The following is a 3502-nucleotide window of genomic DNA, read 5'->3' as shown; positions in this document are numbered from 1 at the left end:
AACTCCTGATGAAGACCTGAAACTCAGGTCGAAACGTCGGCATAAAATAAATAAATATGGTTTTGTTTATTTATGTTGTTCTTTGCTGACCGCAATCCCCTCGACAAACTTCTAAAATCATTGTATTTATATATGATCATCTATAAAGAAGAAGAATTAATTTCTAAAAATATACCATTCATTTATATTGTAAGTTATTTTTTGTTTTGGTCTTAAAAGGGCTCAATAAAATAATGTAAAAATCCTATGCTTAATAAATCTAATAATAATCATAGAATAGATAATATGTAATGAAAATATTCTCGACCTTCACTAAGTCAATATTTAACATGACATTCTAGGCTAATACTCAGGGAAAGAGGATGGGATTCTTAATTCAATAAAATCTCTCATACTTACTGTTTTGTTTAATGATAATCCAATTCATATCACTTAATTTACACCTAATCAATACTTTAAGGTTAGGAAGGAAAAATGAGTGCAGATTGAATAGTAAGGCTTAATGGAGTGTTGATATAACAGGTGAGCGGTAGCAGGTATCTTGGATCATAGTTAAATGAGCACAGATGTGTGAATAGTGAGTTATAGATAGCGTTGGGGAGATGCTTTGATTCTTTGAAGAAATGCTCCCTGGTGATAAAGAAATTTCATAACGCATTAAAATGTAGTCTATAAAAATTCATGGGCCATGACTGATTTATAGAAAAATTTCCATGACCTATGGAAGCGAATCTTGGAACTTATGATTTGAGTACAGATATTCGGTTATAAAAGACCCAAAATGTGCAAAATCATGTAGTTAAATTGTGTTTAAAACACCTAAATCCTTCAAAAATCAACTTTATTGTCTGAAATATTCACTTGCTGATAAATGACTCGTCCAATAGTAAACTATTATTAAAAATTCCTGTTGAAAAATACAATGTTTGAAATAAGTTGACCTAAAGTATGTTTAATTAATAATATTAATGATAACTTATCTACTAATCTAAAGCAAAGAAACTTATGAAATTATTTATATACAAATTAACCAAATTATTGTTTACATATATAAAGATTAACTCCATCCTTGTTTTCTTCTCTGGAAATAGGCTGTGTCGACATGTATCATACCCCAACTCACACCTACCATATATTTCTCTCTATCCACTGTCACATGTGCGTCCACTTTCGATACCTCTTTTTTTCTTTTCTACTGCTTTGTCAATTACAGTCTTAGTGAAACTTTGGCATGTATTAAATAGTATGAAAAACTATTTTTTTCTATTTCAAAATATATATTGGCTATACTTTCATCATTTAAAATTCATTTCTTTCTTATTTACATTAATTAAGGATTTTTAGTTATTACAGAGGTGTTAATATTTTTTTTCTCCTTTTTTTTTTTAAGGAATTGTATGGCCGTGATGAACATAAGACTGATGAAACAGATAGTAAGAAAATTGATAGGCCAGTATCGCATCCTGTTACTCCTCTGGGACGACCTCCTGTTATACCTCGTCCAAAAACAACAGGTTTGTTTAATTCATAAAAATTTTTGTAAATCTGAATATTTGATTAATATTTTCATTGGTTTATATATTGCCTTGATATGATATTACTTGGTTCCACCACAAGTGGATGTGATATTAATCAAATATATGTGAATGTAATTAGAGCTTAGTAATTATTGTATTAGTAATTCAAGCAGCGTTTTAATTTTTAAGCTTATGCCTTGGATAATTCTCTTCCAAAATTAATAATTATCCCTTCCAAGATAAATCTAATTGAATCATTTATCTTCGAAAGGGCATAATCACCAAAATTATGATTAATCTTAATAGATTATGAGTAATCTGGGGGAAAAAAAAGTCAATACTAAAATTTGTATGCTTGAAATTCTTCAAATTCAACAATGTATTCTTAGATAATAAATTTAAAAATCTTAGCACACCTGAAGATTCGATATTGATACCACCAATTTTTGTCTACACACATCTCTCTCATGACCACCGTCCAAACCCAAATTCAGAAGTTTATCCTTTGTGCAGTCCTTCCACTTCTGTTTTGGCCTGCATCTCGGACATTTACCTGTTATGAATCAGCATTTATTAACTTTGACTGTTTTGTGATTCGTTCATTTAACTTAATATGCCCATCTTATTCTCTACAATATAACTTTAATTATATTTACTGACTGTTGTTAATGCAATTCGACATTGTGTACCCTTCTCTGGTTAATGGTCGAGTTTTATTTTAGAAATCTCAGCTTCTTCACATGCCTTGATTAGTTTACTTGGAATATTGTCAGTTGCCACTACTTAATTATTTTCTAATTAAGTAAATTTATTTATTAATTATTATCTATTTTCCAAGAGATGAGTAGTTTTCAAGTTATTCAAACAAATTTTTTTTTTTTTTTTAAGTTTCAAAAAATATCTTTGTTTTCAAAACTTAATAGCGAATTTACAGAAGTAGGAGAGCCACTATTAAAAATTTCAGTTTCCTGGGCACTGTTTTATATATTATTTATGTTTAAATCTTACTACTTAATAAAATTTCATATATGTATATATAGTTGACCATAAAAATATAAATATAAGTTGATGGTCAGGGTTGTGGTCAAAAAAAGAAGAACAAATAGTTTAAAACTATTTTAATGTCCGACGTTTTTCCCCACTTTGCAGGGCTAATCAGGGCTAAAAAGATACAAAAAAAAAAAAAAAAAGAGAGAATATTACAGCAAATATTCTCAGTTTTTTTTTTGTATCTTTTTCTTGGCGAAACGTCGGACATTAAAATAGTTTTAAACTATTTGTTCTTCTTTTTTTGACCGTAACCCTGACCATCTACTTATATTTAATAAAATTTCTACTTCCTAATGGCTATTTCGATATTCTCCTTATTTAGTTCTATTGACAATTAGCATTCTGGTTTTTAAAAAGAGAATTGACGCTTATTTCCTGATTTCAAAATACTGTTTCTTAAATGCATTGAATGTATTGGAGTGTTCTATGGTACAGTTTTAAAAATAATAATACAAATTTATTCTAATATTAGACAATTGATTTTGCATAAAAAGTATTATTGGTAATTTTGGACCAAATTTATATTTTTATAAACAACTTTATTATGTTAATTCATTTAAAAATAACTAGAATTCTAAATTATTTGTTATATTAATTAAAATAGGTTAATAAATCTTATAACCTCAAAACTTCAACTTATAATTTATTGATAAAAACTTTTTTTGTCCTAATATAATTTTTTTAGAAATCTTTTGGCCATTTTCGAACTAATATTTTATGCCTTGGTCTTGGTCTTAAACATATTACCATATAAACATATAATATTTTTTAATACTGTTACCATTTTACCTTTTTAAATTAACACTTTACGGTATTAAATTGTGATCTTAATTCGAAAATTTTTTAACTAAATTTGAACCTTAACATTTGATGTATTTTTCTGTTGTTAGTTTTAAGAACCAAAAAAGTGCTTTGGGTAATGAGTTATATATATA

At 27.5% G+C, this 3502-nt stretch overlaps 1 protein-coding gene across 1 annotated transcript in view; it reads left to right on the top strand.

The window, feature by feature from the left end:
* The window catches only part of LOC106679784 (mitogen-activated protein kinase kinase kinase 7), a 28616-nt gene that overhangs the window by 9092 nt on the left and 16022 nt on the right, over positions 1–3502 (top strand). The window contains exon 9 of the mRNA XM_014419126.2: positions 1391–1514. Coding sequence (XP_014274612.1) covers positions 1391–1514 — 124 coding nt within the window. The remainder of the gene's footprint in view (positions 1–1390; positions 1515–3502) is intronic.

The sequence above is a fragment of the Halyomorpha halys genome, unplaced genomic scaffold, assembly GCF_000696795.3.
Source record: "Halyomorpha halys isolate HHAL.00 unplaced genomic scaffold, Hhal_1.1 Scaffold218.1, whole genome shotgun sequence".
NCBI lineage: Eukaryota > Metazoa > Arthropoda > Insecta > Hemiptera > Pentatomidae > Halyomorpha > Halyomorpha halys.
This window is presented reverse-complemented; position numbering and strand designations above follow the sequence as displayed.